This window comes from Maylandia zebra, linkage group LG23 (assembly GCF_041146795.1).
Source record: "Maylandia zebra isolate NMK-2024a linkage group LG23, Mzebra_GT3a, whole genome shotgun sequence".
Taxonomy (NCBI): domain Eukaryota; kingdom Metazoa; phylum Chordata; class Actinopteri; order Cichliformes; family Cichlidae; genus Maylandia; species Maylandia zebra.
In genome coordinates this window covers 25,830,027-25,849,186 of record NC_135188.1, presented here as the reverse complement: position 1 = coordinate 25,849,186, position 19,160 = coordinate 25,830,027, and the positions used below count along the sequence as shown (strand labels likewise).

The 19,160-nt window shown below is 38.7% G+C and overlaps 1 protein-coding gene across 8 annotated transcripts in view; it reads right to left on the bottom strand.

Annotated features, from left to right (window-relative positions):
* The window catches only part of bin1b (bridging integrator 1b), a 28,678-nt gene that overhangs the window by 4,492 nt on the left and 5,026 nt on the right, over positions 1-19,160 (bottom strand). For 2 of the 8 annotated variants that reach the window (XM_024799213.2, XM_076880367.1), the window contains exons 2-14: positions 12,942-13,022; positions 12,398-12,452; positions 11,695-11,789; positions 11,263-11,298; positions 10,090-10,185; positions 8,857-8,964; positions 8,307-8,399; positions 7,118-7,203; positions 6,955-7,030; positions 6,821-6,876; positions 6,676-6,720; positions 1,557-1,599; positions 947-1,096 (exon numbers count right to left, since the gene is read on the bottom strand). In XM_024799213.2, coding sequence (XP_024654981.2) covers positions 947-1,096; positions 1,557-1,599; positions 6,676-6,720; positions 6,821-6,876; positions 6,955-7,030; positions 7,118-7,203; positions 8,307-8,399; positions 8,857-8,964; positions 10,090-10,185; positions 11,263-11,298; positions 11,695-11,789; positions 12,398-12,452; positions 12,942-13,022 — 1,020 coding nt within the window. The remainder of the gene's footprint in view (positions 1-946; positions 1,097-1,556; positions 1,600-6,675; positions 6,721-6,820; positions 6,877-6,954; positions 7,031-7,117; positions 7,204-8,306; positions 8,400-8,856; positions 8,965-10,089; positions 10,186-11,262; positions 11,299-11,694; positions 11,790-12,397; positions 12,453-12,941; positions 13,023-19,160) is intronic. The other 6 variants (XM_024799215.2, XM_024799216.2, XM_024799214.2 and 3 more) reach the window with 6 other exon arrangements.

The following is a 19,160-nucleotide window of genomic DNA, read 5'->3' as shown; positions in this document are numbered from 1 at the left end:
CTTCACACACACACACACACACACACACACACACACACACACACACACACACACACACACACACACACACACACACACACACACACACATATATATATATACACACACACCAAATCCATGTTAGGAAGGTGTAAAAGTGGAGACTGTTTACATTTGCTAGCGTCTGATAATTTAAGTGATGCTGATGTTCTTTTAAACCAGCGACTCCTCAAGTCTATGCTGCTGCTGCACCCTAGAGGATCTTAAAGTTACTGCAGGTGGGCCATGAGGGGTACTTTATAATGAATGCATTTGTAATTTCAAACTTTAAAATTATGAATACTGATGAATTACAAAGACTGAACTTTTTTCCTTTTTCATGTACCTCCGATGTGCCCGTCTGTCAGGGTCACTCTAAAGTTAAACCTTATTCCCTATTTCACTTTACTTCCTGTTTTATTTTGAAGGTTAGATTCTGGTGTTTTTATGTCAGTCTTTATCAGGCCATTGTTGTATATGCTTTGTTTTCTTCTACTGATTCTCTGTGTTTGTAGATTTAAACTTTTCCTTCCTTCTTTGTGCAGCGCTCTGTGTTGTTTTTTTTATTAGATTAGTAAATAAGGTGCCATTTTGACATTGTCATTTTCAGTCTGCATTTGTCTTTCTGCAGGGATACACTTTATTACCAAAGATAACACTAACATTAAGACTAAATTAACAGTGATTTTGAATCAGGTTTGGGATTACAGCGTTCCACAGGGCTTTACCCCAGGCCTTTTTTTCCTCACTCAGATACTGTAAAACTCGAGTTTCCTGTTAATAATGGAAACACATATCAGTGTGTTTTACTCAGTAGTGACTTTATCTTCCTATCTTCCCGGACCTAGTCTAACAAGGTATTTCTGTCAAAGTCATACAGGATCTTTTTATAAGTACCCAGAACATAGACATTTGCAGTCAGCCTGACCTGCAGCGTCGTGGTCGTGGAGTCTGTGTTAGTGTCGTGCACTGAGGGCTCATCCTCAAATGGGCTGACATTTTGCTGTTGATGGTTCGGAGATGGCGTCATTCTTGGTGGAGGCCGACTGGGAGGTGGGCCAGGAGGCGGAGCAGACCTCTGTACATCCAGGAGGCGTTAAATCGAAATCACACAGCACCGCACACATGCAAAAGCAGTGAGGGAGACACAGGCATGGTAGTAAACAGAAGTAATGTGTGTGTGTGTGTGTGTGTGTGTGCGCGCGCGCAATATGATGTTGCTTTAGAGGTTAGGGAATTCATTTTTTCACAAATTTGTTTGTTAATCATCATAAAAATGAAATACTAACTAACAACTGACAATCTAATTAAAGTGCAAACACATTCAAACATTCATAGAGACAATTATCATTTTAATCACATTTTAAGTTGATTTTAAAGAGACGTTTACAGCAAAACTTCCTCTAATGATTTGTTACATTTAAAAAAAAAAAAAAAGGATTCATCTTATTTTTTGACATTTTAAGATTTTATGAAACCTTTTAACATTCAGTTTAGGGTGTTTGGGGATTATTTAGTTGTTTATTTTTTCATTTTACCTTTGGTGCTGAGCTGGCCGACTCATTGTGGTTGGCTCCCTCACTGAGAGAAGACAGAAAGAGACAGAGAAAGAGAGAGAAAAATGAAGGGGAGAGGAAAAACAAGGGAGGACCTGAACAGGAAATTACTCTGCACAAATAATAAAACATTAAAACCATTTAAACCATACATGCAGTTCTGAGGTATGTCCACAAGAAGGCAGCAATGAACTTTAAACGAACCTCTGTATCACGATTTCAAAAGCGTGCACATGACATCACAGACTTTGGTTATCGGGTATCAAACAACACAAATAGGAAGTATTTAATGTGATTTAAAAGGTCACAGCTTGTTCATTATTACTAACAGTTTGGCTGAATTTCTAATGTGTACTTGCAATTAGAGCAGGGCGATATGGCCAAAAATATTTATCACGATATATATTTGAAAATTTGCGATAACAATATAACTGACGATATAATTGATGCGAGACAAAATACAACTCCACAACATTACTAGCGCAAAAAGACAACCTTCCATTTATTTTCACTTAAACAAGAAGCTGGTTTTTATGTACATTAAAGCTTTATAAAAATGTAACAGTGCAAATGCAAATTCCTTGCTGAAAGTTTAACCAAAAGGCATTTCCAGTAGAAATGGGCTGACATATCCTGAGCATAACCATGTATAATATCCACTGAAGTTAAAAAGAGGTGCTTTGTAACATTAAACTGCAGTGTGCAGTACGTATTTTTCGGACCATAAGGTGCACGGGATTATAAGGCACATTAAGCGAAACAAAGCAGTCAGATAAATCAAACTTTATTAAACTCATTCTTCTTGCTTCCTCCACTTCTGTACCAGTGATTCATTAATGTTGAATTCTCTGGCAGCTGCTCTATTCCCATGTTGTTGCAGTATATTAATGACTAACCTTGTATTGTGGATGGATTATCTCAGTTGTTCTCCTGACTGAAGTTTGGTCCGTTTAATAATAATAATAATAATAATAATAATATTATTAATGGATTGGATTTATATAGCGCTTTTCAAGGCACTATTCATTCACTCTCGCATTCACACACTGGTGGAGGCAAGCTATGGTTGTAGCCACAGCTGCCCCGGGGCAGACTGACAGAGGCGAGGCTGCCATATCGCGCCATCGGCCCCTCTGGCCAACACCAGTACACCAAGGACACAACGACCAGGAGAGAGAGCCCGGGGATCGAACCGGCGACCTTCCGGTTACGGATACGCTTCCCAACCCCCTGAGCCACGATCGCCCCGTTTACAGCATCCTGCCATGTGACTGAATTTGTCTCTAACTATCAGGAACCTTAACGTTAACTTTTATAAGTGGAAAAGTGTTAGTGTTCGTCCTCCAGCTTCACTGTTTATGTTATGCTAACATAGCTGTGTCGCTAGCGATCACGTAGCACATCATTATATACCAGCTAGCCCAACTTCAGTAACCCTACAAACGTCACTGCTGTTTAGTTTCCTGTCTTCATTTATGTTGGAAGTGATAGCAGAGCTGTACGTTTGAATTTTTTCAGAAATCTCTCAGTCAGAACATGCAATATCATGCTTAGGTAACTAGCGAAACTAGCGAGCTAACTTCCGCTAGCTTCCTGCTAACTTCTAACTCCGTTTAATGTAATACATTTTGTTTTCATGGATGCCTGGGAGTTAAACTTCATAGTTACACCTGGTAAAGCAGCAATGCTGATCGTTTTATTAAAGATGAAAGAATTTAGACAGTTTTTAACTCTAAGTGATGCTGCAGTGTTGTTTGACCTGAAGCGACGGAGTTTAGGACCCAGATTACTCCCAGATTTAAGAGCATCTTAGTCCGACAAATACAACAATAACGACGGCCGCTTGCATGTTCTGCAAAAAAATGTGCTTTGTCGTGTATCTGACGGACAAACACCAAACCAGTTCCACATCACTGAAGTTGCACCATTTTTACAAACCAATTCTGGTTCATTTGTTTCACTCAACAATCGGCCGTGTGCGTATGAAAACAAAGGCACTGCGCATGCGCGTTTTACTCATATTCTATCGCGATATTTCATTTTCCTATCGTTGCCTAACATTATACCGGTATTACCGTGAACAGTATAATATGGCCCAGCCCTACTTGCAATGTAGAGATGGAGGGATGCCCACATACAGGTTCCAATCTAGGCTGGTGGAAGCACCTGATAACTCCTGCACAGCTTAGATGAATGCTTTTGTACTATATAGATACTATATGTTATTATTCTATATTTTAGCACCTCTGAGTCAGTGACAATGATAATCAACCAGAAAAGCAGGAGGATGTTGTGCCCATCCCCCTGTGATTTTACCTGCATCCTGCGATTTGATTTTTAGTTATTTCAACAGCAAACTGAAGAAAAGCCTTGACTCCGTTGCTCCACTCACCACCAAAAAGATTAACGTAAAACATGCATCACCCTGGAGAAACGAAGAAGTCAAAAAACTCAAAAGAAATTGCAGGGCAGCAGAAAGGAGATGGAGGAAAAATAAAAATACTATCAACCATCAAATATTTTGCGAGCAACTTAAAGTGTACAATAATACATTAAGGAAGTCAAGAAATTCATACTTCGCCAAAATAATCAGTATTAACAAAAATAATCCCAAGGTCCTCTTTTCCACCATAGATCATTTATTTAACCCTGATTTTAACAGCTCCCAAAGAACCCCCACAGACTCGCTCTGTGAGCAGTTTGCAGACCACTTCAGGGGAAAGATCAGCGCCATCAGATCTGATATTTTATCTAATCGCGATATGATTGTAAACACATCTGAGGGCTCGATTGTACCTGAGGAGACACTGGACAGCTTTGTCCTGGTTAATGCTGAGAACTTTCAGAAGGTTTTCTCCACAGTGAGACCCACCACATGTCTTTTAGATCCAATTCCTTCTTCACTCTTTAAAACACTTTATGGATTTTTTGAGGCTGAGCTTTTATGCATGATGAATTGCTCTCTTCAGTTGGGTGTCTTCCCTGCTGCCTTTAAAACGGCGGTGGTGAGGCCCCTTCTGAAGAAGAGCAATTTGGATTGTAATGATTTTAATAACTACAGACCTGTATCCAACTTACCATTTTTAAGTAAAGTCTTAGAAAAACTTGTTTTTACTCAGATTACTGATTTTCTCAATGATAGACAGATCCTGGAGATATTCCAGTCTGGATTTAGGGTGAACCACAGCACAGAGACGGCTCTCCTAAAGGTTTTAAATGATCTTAGATGTAACTGGGACTCCCAAAAGCTCTCAGTCCTGGTGCTACTGGATCTAAGCGCAGCCTTTGATACAGTAGACCACGCTATTCTTTTAAACAGACTGAAACACATGGTGGGCCTCTCTGGTGCTGTACACAGCTGGTTCACTTCCTATCTCTCTGACAGATCTTTTATGGTGAGTATGGATACATGCTCCTCTAAGATCCATAAAATGACATGTGGTGTGCCTCAAGGGTCGGTTCTAGTCCCTGTACTTTTTAATTTGTATATGCTCCCTCTCGGCGGTGTCATCAGGAGGCATGGAGTGAACTTCCACAGTTACGCTGATGACACGCAGCTGTACATCTCCGTGTCTCCTGATGACACCAGACAAATGGATGCCCTTTTTAACTGTATCTTGGATATAAGATCTTGGATGGCAGAAAACTTTTTACAACTTAACCAGGACAAAACTGAAGTTTTAATTGTCGGTCCTGAGGCTCAGAGAGAGAAACTCTTGCCTAAATTAGAGGCATTTTCACTATGTCCTTCGCTACAAGTGAAAAACCTGGGTGTTATTTTTGACTCTGAGCTTGGTTTTATCCCACATATTAAACATGTAACTAAAATTGGATTTTATCATCTAAAAAATATAGCCAGAGTCCGCCCTATTCTCTCTCGGGCCAACACGGAGATGCTGATGCATGCTTTTATTACCAGTCGCATTGATTACTGTAATGCCCTGCTCTCTGGTCTTCCTAAGAAGAATATTTCAACTTTACAACTCTTGCAAAACTCGGCAGCTCGTGTGCTGACGAAGACCAGAGGGCGGGCCCACATTACACCGGTTTTAGAATCGCTGCACTGGCTCCCCGTGTGTTTCAGGATCGATTTTAAAGTTCTTTTATTGGTTTTTAAATGTCTTAATGGTCTTGGGCCTTCTTATCTCTCAGATCTGCTTTTACCATACGAACCCTCGCGGACCCTGAGGTCCTCTGGTACTGGCCTTTTGATTGTCCCTAAAGTCAGGACACATACTCACGGAGAGGCAGCGTTTCAGTGGTATGGTCCTCGTCTGTGGAACAGCCTGCCGGAGGAGCTCAGGGCCGCAGAGAACGTACATGTTTTTAAGAACAGGCTCAAGACCCACCTTTTTAATTTAGCTTTTACTTAGCGTTTATTTATTTTATGCTTATTTATTCTATCCTGTTATTCTATTATTAATTTAGGATTTACCTAATATTTGTTTGATTTTATTCTTATTCATTTTTTAATCTTCTTATTCTATTTATATTTATATTGTATCCTGTTCTTATTTATTTTATCATTTTACCCTGTATATATCGTATTGCGTCATATCTCCAGTGTTTCCTCGGAGGGCGCTCTCTGCACCGGGGCTGTTATTGACCGTGGCTGCTGGGTCTCTGGGGTCCTCTCAGCCTGGCTGGGGGGCTCCTTTGCCTCCCTCCTGCTGTGTGCCCAGCCTGGAGGCTGCGGTCTGTGACCGGCTCCCGGTGCAGACGGCTCCCTGTTATAGTGTTTCCTCACTTGGCTCATGCGAGCCCAGCCCAATTTTTACTCTTTAAGTGTGCGCGTGTGTGTATGTGTGTGTGGGTGGGGGGATATATGTGTATTGAGAGTGTGGGGAGTGAGTTGGAGGGTGGGGTGGGCTGCTTTTAACTATGTAAAGCACTTTGTGCTACATTTTCTCTGTATGAAAAGTGCTTTATAAATAAAGATTGATTGATTGATTGATTGATCTTTTATATACAGTCTGTAGCCAAAATCAAGCACATGCATCACTTCAATCTTCAGACATGAAGCAGGTGGTTGCATGAAAAACACTCATGCTCATCAGCTTGTTTCCCACCAGGTGATGCCTTAAAGAGCAACAGATTTTACCTCTTTGCACAGTCTTCTGTCTTTGATGCTGCAGTAGCACCTTTTCTGCAGCAGGGGGCATCGTGATGGACATTACTCTCCTTTCCTTTGCATGTTGTTGATTTTTTTTTTAAATTATTATTATAACTTTATATTATAAGCTTACTTGATTTGCCTCTGCTCCTCCAGTTTGGTCATGATGTCATTCAGGTTTTCACTGAGCTGTGGAGACGCACAGAGGGCGTGTAGATTACAAACTGATCAGCGTTCACTTCAATTTGATCAGTTAGTTTGACTCACTTTGCTCATTTCTTTGTGGAACTTCTCCTGATGACCTGCCAGGCTCTGGAATGTGTTAACATAGACGCCAACACGCCTACAAACACGCACACACGCACATTTTTAAAAATTTGATCTAAGGTGTCAAAAAAGATTTAGATGAAGAAGATCGACAGTTTTTGACCTGTCCCAGAGTGCCGGAAGCTCGTCCTGTAACTCCACATTCAGCTCCTCAAAAATTTTCTGAGCTCGGCCCAAATCCTCCTCCGCCTACACACACACACACACACACACACACACACACACACACACACACACACACACACACACACACACACACACACACACACACACAGAGTTAATAATGGCAAATTTCAATGTCTTTAACACATCTCTAAATAAATAGAGTTTTCCATAAGCACACAAGCATGCAGGCAAGTACAGGGTTTCATACAGGAGCTACTGCGAGGGTGTAGATGACACAAGCAGAATGCAAACACTGCTGACTGGGAATCAAATTAAAATGAAGGCCTGCAGACATGATCAGCAGAGTCATTTTAATGAGTAACCACAGATCAATGTAGCTTCCAGGTCTGAAAAGTGAAACCACCACGGAAGAGTCTTAAACCTGTTTTTGTTCTAGAACGGAGGGGGACGGGGGGGACGGGGCCTTTATGACCTCACTAAGTCACTTTCCTGGTGAGTCTGAGGTCTCAGTCGCTAGTCTCAGGTCATACTGCATAAAACACCAAATTAATTGTAAATTATGGTCACTATTAGAGTCAGAAAGAAGAGACACCCAGGATATGCCTGTTGGCTAAAGAATTGCTATTTGAACTGACAAGAGCACACCAATGCACTGTGTGCCCATCTAAATCAAGCTGTATATAAATGTTGGCCAATCAGAAGCATAAAAACAATAACACAACACACAGACTGATGTATAAAAAGAAGATAAACACATACACTTTTGAGAAAATCCTTGTTTTACACAATGATGATGCAGGGTAAAACATTTAAAGAAGTGGCATTTCTCAAAAGACCTATGTGGATAGGACCTGAGGTCTCAATCTTTTACGCCATCTACAATACTGTGCTAAGAGGACGAGAAATGCAGCAACAGTAACAAGTTCTGCGACTTTGTTTACTTTTCTCAGAGGCCTCTGCTTTTCTTGTACTCCGGCAGTATCCGACAGATCTGGCAGCATCGATCTGATGCTGGGAGAATCCCAGCTGACTCACTGGCTGACGACTTGTCTGTCACAAGTTGCTGTGAAATAACTCCACGCTTCACAATGCTGATCATGTCAAAGGACCTGGGTTACAGTTTTCAAGGTGAGGAGGGGGTTGTCAGTGATGAACCAGAGTTTCACCTGGTTGTAGGAGAGGTTAGTCTGAGCCACCTGGTGAGCTGATATCAAACCCTGAGCCCAGCTGGGAGCCGCCATCTCCAACAGGGCTGCTGGCTAACCACACACACCATGCAAGAGAGAGAGAGAGGGAGGGAGGAGAAGAAAGCAAACCAGAATTCAAGACAAATGCAAACATGTTAATTAGGATTTAGTTAGCGAGAGGTTCCACGAGTTTAACAAACGCTATTTAGTTAAACAGTCATTTTGATCCTTTGACTCGAGGTGGTGTAAAGAGCAGTGTTTTTTCAACCCTCTGTGAAGGCTGTGCTCCTGCAGTATGATGAGGAACTTTTGCTGATTAGCACATCAGTAAAATATGATTAGGTCAAATGAAATTTTATGTTTTGTTTTACCAGCTGAAATACAAGATTTCTTTTTTGCCTTCACACATTGATGATGCCATTACATATAACATAAAAAAGTCAGTCCACCTTCAGCCAAAGACTCTGAACTGCTCCATTAAACATGCTCAAACACACACAAACGTGCACACACTCTCAGTGACGGTTACCTTGGCGATCTTGGCCTCATCCTTCTTTTTGCCTTTCTGCAAGGAGGTGAAGTGATGGCGGGCGCTGTCAAAGTCCACCAACTTCCTGTCGCGCTTTGCTATACGAGCCTGCAGGAGAACACAGCTTTAAATATGTTTAAAGGGTGTAATGTCATACAATACTGTGCAAAAGTATCAACTCAGCCCTTATTTTATTTATATTTTGTGAGGAAATAGAGACATGTTTATTGAAACATGCAAACATACATGTAAATACAGCATATAGGGCAAAAACAGAGTTTGTACAATTCTATGTCAACATTTGTTCTGCTCTCTGTCAGCATGATCCCACACTGCTTCAATAATGTTGAGGTCCGTGCTCTGTCGAGGCCAATCCATGACTGATAGTGCTCCACTGTGTGTTTTTATTTCCAGATATGATTTTACTACTACTATATCACTATCATGCTGAAAATGAAGCTGTTGCCAATCAAATGCTTTCAGATGGTTTTGCATGGTGGATTAAAATCTGATGGTACATTTCTGAGTTCTTAATTCATCAATTTTAACAAGATCTCCAACACCACAGACTGAAATGCAGCTCAAACCATGACAGAGCCTCCACCGTGTTTTACAGATGGCTGTAGACACGCACTGTTGTACCTCTCTGCTGATCTTCTCCAAACATACTGACAATGCTTTGGATTAATCACTCCATCAGATCGGTTTCCACTGATTTTCAGTCCAGTCCAGCTCTTGTGTAATTTTCATACCTCAGCCTTTTCTCCCTGTTTGCCTTCATTAAAAATGGCTTCTTGACAGCCAGCCTTCCACTGAGACCATTTCTGATGAGGCTTCAGTGAACAGTGAACTTACGGACAGGACAGAGACAGTTTTTAGATCTGAGACTTGTTCTTTTGTCCTCGACTTGTCCAGTTTCCTCAATTTTTTTAAGGACACACTGCACACCATGCAACATCAAGTAGTGTTTACATGTGTAAGAGATGTCTTTAATATAGGAGCAAATTATCAGTTTTTTAAAGTTTCAAGAAAAGCGGATTTTCAAATTAAATCCCAGTGCGTCTACACACTCAACAGATTTTTATTATCCACTTGCAAGTTTAGTGGGTGTTTGATTACATCTTTCAAACACTGCGTTTTATTCAAACACAGTATGACAAACACCTTTTATTTAGAAAAGCCAACATGAGCAGTTGTTTTTGTCCTGTGGTTAATTTTCAGAAACATGCTCACCTTGATGTCAGGAAACTGAGAGAGGTACATGTCCATGTCCTGCAGAGATTTGTCCGTGATGCTCTGGTGGTAATCCAACCACATTGTGTCTGTATCCTGAAACACATAACACAATTACATAAACATCTACCTTTCTTTTTCTTTTTTTTTACTCACTCATACATCCTCCACGGCACTTATTCTTCTATTTTTTCTGACATTTTAATTTGTAGATGATTCAGGGGGACCTACTTATTTTCTTTTATAGTGGTATAATAGTAACTGTAACTGTGGCCTTTTTTAAATTAATATTAAGACAAAGACCAAAATGCCATTGGTAGAGGGCTGCAAACATGCTCATTTCTGCTGTGAAGGTGCACATTTTAACATGCTCTGGGGACTGACTCACTTTGGAGCCAGTCTCTAGTGGCTATCGGAAGTACTGCCGCTCCAAAGGTTGGCACTTAATTTGGTGTCCCCTGTGTCTATTTATTGCATGAAAAGACCATTTTTTAACCTGTAAACAAGTGTAAAATTGATCTGATTTCCAGAGGTTAACAACCTGTGAACTGCCTTGCATTTGCATTTATGTAGGTCACTGCTCATTTACTTTGAAAGGCTCACCTGGACCCATGAGCTTCCAGCTTTCTCGGCTTGTAAAACTAAAGTAAACTGAAATCCATATCAACTCCCAGCTTTTCCTGACTGTTTCCTGTACTTCCTTGAAATCCTGTTCATTGAACAGCTACAGTTTAGAGTGCTGCTCACAGTTTTTACACAGTGTTTAGTTGTTGTTGTTTTGCCTGTTAAAATGGTTATTGGCCGTTGTTTTTCAGTCGTTCTGATGATTTGCATACTTTTAAATATCTGCTACCGACCAGAATAAAGTGATCCTAAATGCTTTTAAGACAGCTATTCTAGGTTGTTTCTGGATATGTCGCTACAGTAAAGTCTGTTAAAGAGTCTACACTAAAACCAAACTAAAAGCCCCTACTTCACCAGCGTGTCCCACAATGATCACCAGAATTAGTTTTAAGCTTTTACTTTCCATCGGTCATATGTTTAAAAATTCAAGAATGCTCACCAGTCTGAGCTTTTTGGTAGAAGTAAAGACATTTTCTCTCTGTTTTGATTCTTAAAACAATCTGTCCTGATGAGATCTGTGGGACACACTCAAAGTTTTCTATATTTTACCTCCAGGTTAATGTCCATCTCCTTCTCTATCAACTCCTTCAGGGTGGAAGGAGAGAGCCATGCAGTTAAGAAAAAGAAATTAAGTATGTTAGCGGGAAGAAAAAGAAGAAAAAGCCATCGAAGAAAGAGTCACACAAGTGAAATACAGTAATGTATGGAGGACCACAGCCACCTTTTAAAAATTATTGAACACATAAATAAGTAAATAAATAGATAAACAGGAACACAAGTGTTTTATATTTCTTTTTCATATTTGGTGGAATAGCATCTTTATTGTTTATTTGTGTTATTTTGGTGGTTATGGCCCTCCATAGACTGAAGTTTTTATGATATTTTTGTTATAATCAAACAGCTATATCATTTAGCTAATGAACAGATGCTGTTACAGAGAAGAGAGCAGTTCGGGTGAGATGTTTTTATTTCCTGTCTCACCTCAGCCAGCGCGTCCATCTCCTCTTTGCCAAACCAGTCCGGTTCGTACATGTCCGCCAGACAGTCCTGCAACCTCCGCGACGCGTCATGCATGGCTGAAACACAAACAGAAAAAACACACATAATTACACACAAGATGACCAGAGAAAAATAATTTACGCTCTTGATTGTAATTTTACATTTTGTTTCGTTTCTCATAGTATTGCTTGTCTCTTGTTGTTTTGCAGTGTTCTCGTGTTGAGTCTGTTTTTTGTGTCTTTATTATCACTTTGATCCATATTTTTTGGTCACTTAACATCTCTTTGTAGTAGAAACATGCACAACTAGTCCACTAGTCAATTAAATACCATCTCCTTGTGGCTGAGTTCTGTTGTTCCTACACACTTCCGGTTTGCAGTAACCGCACTCACAGTTGATTGTGGAGTATCTACAAACTGAGTTGTTGTAATGGTGACATGCTGTTGCAGCCAGGCTCAAATTCAGTGGGCTCTTTAGAACGACCCATTCTTTCACAAATGTTTGTAAAGACAGACTATATCAAAGCTTCAAGAAACCATAATAAATGTGTCTGTGTGCAGCATGTTTTGGTTACAATTGACTTAAAAAGTGATATGAACCGACTGGAGAATTCAGCATCAAACAAACTAGCTGCTTCGCTATGATACATGTTAAAGCACAGCTTGTAGCCTTTTTGCTAACTTACTTTTCACTGCTGCCAGGTATGCTTTCAGGTCCTTCTGCAGTTTGGTGCCTTCTCCCTGAAACAGGAAGCACAGTGAGCAACAACAATGTTTAAAACAAAAATTGAATGTAAATAAAAATGAAAACTACAATTAGTAAAAGCAATTATAAAATTCAAGCAAAAAAAAAAAACAAAAAACCTCCCACTGAAACAGAAAGTACAATGCGTTCCTTTAATGTTACTTTATTGTGAAGGGTAAATCACACAGGAAGTCACAGTTGAGGTGCTAGGGATGCTAAAAAGCATATGACCTTAGGTTTAACTTTAGTTTAATATGTTATGTTTCTTCTATGCTGCCTAGCACTAATATTAACTGGAAAATTACAAGAGTTTCAACAACTATTATTAATCTAATTAAAATACTACTAAGCAGATTTATTTATAAATGCTAATTAGAGGATAAACTAAAATAAAGCACTATGATAAAATATGTTACGACATTAACAAGTGCAGTTTATGGGCATCAGCAGCATCAGCGGTGCGGAAGTTAAAAATGTCTCCAAACCATCTGCTTGTTGAAGTTGGCCACCATCTCCTCAAAGACAACATCTCGGGTCTCATCTGCTTTGCCAAGCTTCTGCAAGACCTGCAGAGAACACAAGAGGACACGGTGATTGATCTAGTCACACATTTTATTTCTGTGGCTATTTTAGATCTATAAGTGGAGGTATGTAGCGGTCTATTTTCAGGCCACTGTCATAGCCAGTTGACGTCTGTGGTTAACACCAGCTGTGTGTGTCAGCTTCAGCGAGGACATCTGAGTTAAAACTTGTTTTTAAATTTCAGCTTGAACTCAGAATTAGGATTAGGGTATTTAGTCCTGGAAGGACTAAAACAGGTTTACACAGCAAATCCATGGAGCCCAAGGACTTAAGGGGACCTGTGTGCCAGTGAATCACTTTAAATTTCACTTTAAATTTCAAGTTGGAAAGCAGTTTACTAAGTAGTAGGTTCAACATACCATATACCCATAATTCATTCAGTTGCAGCCTTTGTGGTGTTTGTGGTGTTTAATGGTAAAGAATACAACAGTTTTCAAATATAGGCTCAATGTGCAAATTTGACAGAAAGTCCACAAGTACAAATGGATGATTTTACCTTTGTTACTGATGCTCATCAGGGAAACACAAAGACATTAGATGCTATTGAAAAAAACTTTAGACCCTCACAGTTAATTGTAAAGAGATCCAAAATATTCTCCAGGTAATATTACACCTGGGACTTGATTGCACAGTACGCAGTGATGTCATGCTCATTACAACCCGCTCCAAGAAGATTAGGTATGCACACCATTAGTTACCATGGCAATGTACCCAGGTAAGAATTGGGTAGTACAGGATTCCCTAATGAACCCTCTGGAAGTTACACACCAAAAAAACCCCAAAATACACATAAACACGTATAAAATGAGCACAAAACAACCTGGAAGAGATGCAAATGCATCACAGTACGATACAAAAACATGCAAAACTATACATTTATCATAAATAGAAAGAGGCAAAAACACCCACAAACAAACATGAAGAAAAGTTAAGCCAAATAGTTCCTGTTTAGATGAAATGCAAAATAACCCAAAAAAGAAGATATGAATTTTTTTCATGGACACAAAACATGACCACATTTGAAACTGAAAAAAACAAACAGAAAATAACCAAGAAAACTAAAGTACAAACTAAATAACTGTAAAGAAAAAAATGTTTAGTAGCCAGAATAAAAATGAAAAATGACCAAAAAGGACAGAGAAAATTTTAAAGACAGGTGCAAAAGCAGAAGCAGAGACACAAAGGGACCACATGTAAGAATTACGGACATTACTGTTTGGTCGATTATTTATTTGTTGTAACTTTGCTTCATGGCCTGTTTAGATGGTGCCACATTTGTAAGGAAGATGCATTTGAGGTTGACCAGTAGACTTGAGTATGTGTGTTTGTGCTCATGAAAAACCTGCCAAATGTTTGCTGCCAAAGCCAAACAGCATGCCAGAATACGAAAAACACCCAAAGCAAGAGAAGAGGTGCAAAAATGAAGCGAAAGATAATAACCAGAAAGAAAAGAAAAATGTCCAGAAAAATTCACAAAGGATGCAAAACAACAAAAAGAGATGCACATCAAAATACTAAACAAGCGCAAAGTGAAGAAAACTTTACAAAACAACTAAAAATATGAAAAAATAGACACAGATTCAAAAACTACAGCAAACAGAAACTAAATGACAGGAAAGAGACACATAATAACCCAAGAGAGATTCAAGCTGAGCACAGACAGAGAAATAAATGGACTAAAAATAAACTGCAAATGACACAAACCAATGAAAAAAAACAAAAAAACAACTAAATGTAAATGCAAAGCAGTGAAAAAAAAACCCAGACAAAAGAAACAAAAAGCTGAAATTGAACACAGATGGAAGCAAACTGATGGCAACAAAACAGTGAGAACAGATTCATGTTCCAGTCCTTCTATAAGTCATGAACCAGCTGTATCACAATACATCTGAGTGCTGTGTGTGAGACATCTTTAGAAGAGAATTCACTTCATCTATGGCATCTTTTAAAATTAGGGCAGAGTCAGCATGTGTGAGGTCAAAGGTCAAAGCCTCTGTGTCCTGTGACCCGACAGTTTTTTGAAATGACGTTTTTCAATTTTCTTTCTATATGATGTTTGCTACTTTTTAGTTATGTATTGTTTTATGTTTCATATAAATATATTTTTAGTTTTATTTTCTAATGATTTTAATAAAATTAAAAGGTTTTTTTAATTAATTTTAATATTAATAATAATTGAATTTCTGGATTTTTGTATGTTTTGGGTTGTTTGATCTTTTCTAAACAGTTTCTACTATTGTTCAGTTATATTTTCTAGATAGTTTTTAAAGGTTTCCCTTACTTTCTGAATTTGTTTCTACAAGTGCTTTCATTTTATAATTTCTTATTTTGTTCAAAAGGTAATTTAAACAATTTATTGACTGAATTTCTTAGTAATGATAAGTATAAGTGACATCTTTTGGCTTCAGTTTTTTTGTTCTGTTGTTAGTTGAAGGTCAGCAGCTAATCTGATCAGATGACTGACTGCAAGCACATGGACGAGCATCCACAACACCTACACCTCTGCCACCTGCCGCCCTAATCCTCTGACGGATACACAAACCAACATCAACACTCAGAGGGGACTTCCCCACTAGTCTGTTTATAACTCTCCAAGAATATAATCATCACACATCAGGAAAAACTTGTTCTTCATCTAAAACATGCACGCTGAAGAAAAGCATAAAAGTCATGGTCCATTCAGGTCAGTAGAGAAAAAAATCATGAATCAAACCCGAGTTTTGCTCTGTAATGGTTCGTGACTGTGCTGGTTTATCTATCTTTGCAAGGACCTGTGCAAATCTCCAACTACATCAGGACACTTTGGTCAGTCCTCATAGTGGGACAAACCTCCAAAGACCTGTTTCAGGACACAGTCTTAGGTTTCGGCTCATAATCACGGCAGCATAACGTCCTCGCAAAGACAGATGTACAAATGTGTGTCATTACTGTCCACTGCATATTGGTGTCGAGTTTCAACCTCCCCAAAATACACCCGGAGCACACACAGAGGGAGTTTGAGGGGTATTAAGAGTGATGAAGAGGAGGTCCAGGGGCAGCTAAATATAGATTCACCCTCCCATGAGCCCCACCCATAGCAGCAAGGCATGCTGGGAGTCGTGGGAGGGAGGACAAGTGTTCAAGCCAAGCAGGGCAACTTTGAGGTTTGGTAAGTTTGGAATCAAATTACTAATTTTAGAGAGCTAAAATTAGTGGACTTATTATTAGGCATTAATTTGTAAGATAAACTAATTTTGTTTAGTCATTTTTATCTAGATAAATGACTTTAACATTTAAATACTTCATTTAAAAATCTCACATTCTGGTTTTATTTTTGTTTTTTGTAACATTTTAGCAAAAGAAAAACACATTTTAAAACATTTAGTGTCTCTAAATTTTTAGTATATTTTGAATTTCGTCTTTTAATTACTGTGATTTATTTATTGTTGATACCATTTTCATTATTCCTTAAAATTCAATAGAAGGAAGGAAACTATAAATAAATATGAAAACACTCTTAAAATAATTTTTGTATTATTTCCCCATTATTTCTTATAACAACTCTAAATTTCATATTTTAAAAATATGAAAATAAAAATCAGAGTATGTTTGTCTTTCTTCAGTCCGATGTAAACATTTTAAATTTACTCTTTAGACCGGAGGGTGAACTGATTAGAATTTCATGGCCAAAAGCCAAAGATGAAGACGACCATGATGAAGGCCAAAAGGTAAGGGCTGATTTGCTGATAAGAAGCACAAATGTAGAAAAGAATGAAAAATTATATTTTAGATCCTAAAGTTCTGGACATGACTACTTGATGGAGGTGCACATGAAGTAATTATTCTAGTTCTTCTTGTTATTATTATTATGAATAACCACATTATTAGGTTATCATTAGGTAACAGTTCTATTAACATTGCATTTTTTAAGCAGTTTCATGGAAATTAAAATGCTTTTCCTCATCCTTATTGCCAATTGTGTAATCACAGTATTTTGCTGTATCTTTTCCTTTTGACTAAATTGGTTGTCAGTCTGCTTCCCAACTCCAAATGCAATTTAGAGTCAAATCTTTTGTTTTTTCAAGTCCAGAGCCTCAAAACCTGAAAACAGCATTTTCAATCATAGCCCAGATCCTGCAATAAGGCTTTTGAAACCTGAGCCTCAAGCATTCACAAGAAAATGGTGACTGAGGTCTTTAAAGTAACCACGTACAAGCAGACAGTTCAGAAAACCAACAAACTTTCAAATCACAGAGTGAGTAGCTGATGTTTTAAATTGAATAAATGCTAGAATAACTGTGATGAATAAAAGTGATGAATAAATCTTTTCTTCGGCTTAAATAGAGTTGGTATGGTTATGGTACCACTATGGAAAAAAACTGAACCAATGATCAGTATTTAGCCTGTTTTTTAAACTAAAGTAGCGCTGAACTTTGTAGTTCAGGCAGTTTGACAAAATTACTTAAAGGTGGGAATAACTATCCATGTAGAGCAGTTTAGGAAGAAATTTGGGATAAAGTTTTCATTCGGTGAGGAGAAGGGAGCTCAGGTGGGGGCGTCGACAAAACATTAGGGCACTGGTTGGTGTCACAGGTTGCGTCCTCTTTGACTCCAAGTGCCACAACAGGTCTCCAGCTGTTTTCTAAAGAGCACCACCTCCACTGCCACTACGCTCACAGATTCATCTGTGGAGAATTTTCCCAGCATGCTATGCATCACAGCTGACTGGATGATATTATATCACTATGACAGTCATGGCGGCACCCAGGAAAGTCTCCGGATTGTTGGGCCAGCTGGTCCGAATCAAATTATTACTGTGCACCCGGCCGATACCCGAGTCGAACCCAAAGTGCAGCAGTAGAGTGTGTGTGTGTGTGTCTTTAAATTTGAGCTTTTAAGCAGTATTTTCTCAGAATTTTCAGTTAGTCCCTCAAAAGTTTGAGATAAAAGTGCAAAATCTTGATTCATCAATGGCAAAAAGTGCCTGTGTTTTGCTTTTTTAGCTTTAAATCTTCCATAGCTTTGTCTGCAGCAGAAAGGACAACTTAAGGGGTCATTTCTGTAAAGCTCTGCACCATTTTCACATGGTTAATGGCTTGATTAACTGTAGTAAGCTTTAATCGTATCTAGCATGCTCATAATGCTAATGCAACAGGTGGTATTCTGTCAGTGTATACATTTGAGGTTTATGTATTTCTATAGTACATCAAAAAAAATTTTTTTAAACATAAACATTTAAGTAAAATGCATTTGAAATATATTAAATCAAGGTTTTATTTATTTGTTTTAAATAATGAATAATTAAAGAGAATATGCTTGTTATAAACTGAATATATACCAAATTCCATTAAGTTGTGCATATGTAACAATATTAGATGTAAAATTTACACGTACAAAGTAACCGATTTGGACATTCATATTTTTTGAGTGTATAAGAATCACTCAGTTTTACAAGCGTCTCTTCTTCCTTTGCTTCAGGTAAAGTTTCAATCTGCAGGATTTTGGTCTGCATATTTAAAAACAGTCTGATCTCTCTGCTGTGGATGGGAGGACAGACACTGGAGTTTAACAACGTAAAGCGAGCGTGGAGGGCAGCGTGCCAGCAGACAGACAGCTGAAGCCAGTCCCTCCCTCCTCCCCACCTCCCCTCCGCCTCGGCTGCCAGCCTTCAGCGGGAAGATGATACTCTGACCTTCCTCTTTACTCACCGCACCACAGCTCAAAGACTGAAAGCTCAGGGACAGAAAAAGCTGCGGTCTTTCTGATTTCTTCTGCTGCATGAATGCCAAGATGAATTTCGAGAAAACAAACTACGTATTTCCTGTGTTTTAAAATGCAATCCACTATGTTTTCCTCTTGGACACTGAAATCAGCCAAAGACTTTTTGGTAATATTTCTGGTACCTGGTGTACCAGAAATATTATTAAGAAAGTTGATTGGACTTTCATATGTGCTGGTATTTTAGTTTTTTAGAAAATAAAATCATAAAAAATAGTTATTAAACCATTTTAAACAATTTAACAAATACTCTTGATTTGATTAATTTGACTTTGAGGTATAATTCATTGTCTGCTTGCTTCATTTATTGGTGTTTGAGCTGAATGTTGGATCTGGATATAATAAAATTTCAGTCGCTGATCAGG